This window comes from Acanthisitta chloris, unplaced genomic scaffold (assembly GCF_000695815.1).
Source record: "Acanthisitta chloris isolate BGI_N310 unplaced genomic scaffold, ASM69581v1 scaffold33606, whole genome shotgun sequence".
Taxonomy (NCBI): Eukaryota; Metazoa; Chordata; class Aves; order Passeriformes; family Acanthisittidae; genus Acanthisitta; species Acanthisitta chloris.
The window spans coordinates 1,802-3,370 of NW_008680296.1; the positions used below are offsets into that span (position 1 = coordinate 1,802).

At 54.6% G+C, this 1,569-nt stretch overlaps 1 protein-coding gene across 1 annotated transcript in view; it reads left to right on the forward strand.

Moving 5' to 3' along the window:
* The window catches only part of EPHA2 (EPH receptor A2), a gene marked incomplete at both ends in the record, with an annotated part of 4,694 nt that overhangs the window by 1,306 nt on the left and 1,819 nt on the right, over positions 1-1,569 (forward strand). Inside the window, 3 exons of the mRNA XM_009077658.1 lie at positions 24-102; positions 1,324-1,393; positions 1,470-1,501. Coding sequence (XP_009075906.1) covers positions 24-102; positions 1,324-1,393; positions 1,470-1,501 — 181 coding nt within the window. The remainder of the gene's footprint in view (positions 1-23; positions 103-1,323; positions 1,394-1,469; positions 1,502-1,569) is intronic.

The following is a 1,569-nucleotide window of genomic DNA, read 5'->3' on the forward strand; positions in this document are numbered from 1 at the left end:
AGGCGCCGGCATGGGCTTGCAAGGCTGGCGGCGAGTGGCTGGTGCCCATCGGCGAGTGCCTGTGCCGGGCTGGATTCCAGAGACTGGGAGACACTTGCCAGGGTAGGGCTTGGGGGCTAAAGTGGGGTGAGGAGGAACATCTGGGGGAGCTGAGGACGTGCCAGCTCGGTGCATGCTACGGGGTGAGGTGGGAGAGAAGAGAAATGAGAGTTTGGCCCCAAAATTCCCAATCCTGGATCATTATCTTTGAGTATCACCACTGTGAGTGAGTGTGGCAGGGCTCAGCTGGGATAGGGGTGGGCATAGATGGTCCCAGTAATAATAGAAGCTGCAAAATAAGGTAAATACCCTAAAAATTCCCATTTTGGATTGAAGAAATGAAATCTTGACACCAAAATTAGCCATCCTGGATCCTCAGTCTCTTCAGCATCACCAGTATAGTGAGTGCAGCAGGGCTCAGCTGGGAGAGGAGTGGACTGGGACAGGGAGGGTCCCAGTAATAATAGGCACTGCAAAAATGAGGTGAAATGCCATAAAACTTCACATTTGGGGTTGGAGAAATGAGGTGTTGCCACCAAAATTCCCAGTCCTGGATCCTCAACCTTGAGTGTGGCAGGGTTCATCTGGGAGAGGGATGGGCTGGGAGGCAGCCTTAATAATAAGGAAGCTGCAAAATAAGATGAAATACCTTAAAAATTCCTATTTGGGGTTGGAGAAATGAGGTGTTGGCTCCAAAATTCCCCATCCTGGATTGTTACCCTCAAGCATCACCAGTGCAGTGAGTGCACCAGGGCTCAGCTGGAAGAGGGGAAGACTGAGGGGGTCCCCAATAATAACAGAAGCTGCAAAGTAAGGCAAAGTGTCGTAAAAATCCACACTATGTTTTCAAGAAATGAGGTTTTAGTCCCAAAATTCCCCATCCTGGATCATTATCCTTGAGTATCATTAGTGTAGTGAGTGCAGCAAGGCTCTGCCAGGAAAGGGTGGGCTAGGGTGGTCCCAGTAAAAAGGAAGCTGCAAAATAAGGTGAAATACCCTAAAAATTCCCATTTTGGGTTGGAGAAATGAGGCGCTGGCCCCAAAATTCCCAATCCTGGATCATTGCCCTGGAGCATCGCTCACATGGCGAGTGCAGCAGGGCCCAGTTGGGAGACTGGGGTGCCTAGGCAGGTCCCAATAATAAAGAAGCTGCAAAATGAGGTGAAACACCCTTAAGTCCCTGCTCTGGGTGCTTGGGCAGGTGCTGCCCCCCCCAAACCCACCTGGTGCAGGTGGGGAGGGGGATTTGGGGTCTCACTGGTGTCACTCTCTGTCACCCCCCAGCTTGTCCCCCCGGCACCTTCAAGGCAGGGGTGTCCCCAGGGGGCTGCCAGCCCTGTCCCCCACACACTCTGCCAGGAGGGGGAAATTGAGGCACAGAGTGACCACTCTCTCCCTCACCCCCCTCTGTGTGTGTATTTCCCCTCCAGGTCCCCCCTCACCCCCCCAGGCTGTCATGGCCGTGGGGCTGGGGGCTGCAGTGCAGCTGCGGGGGGCGCCCCCCGCCGCCCCCGGGGGCCGTGAGGGTGG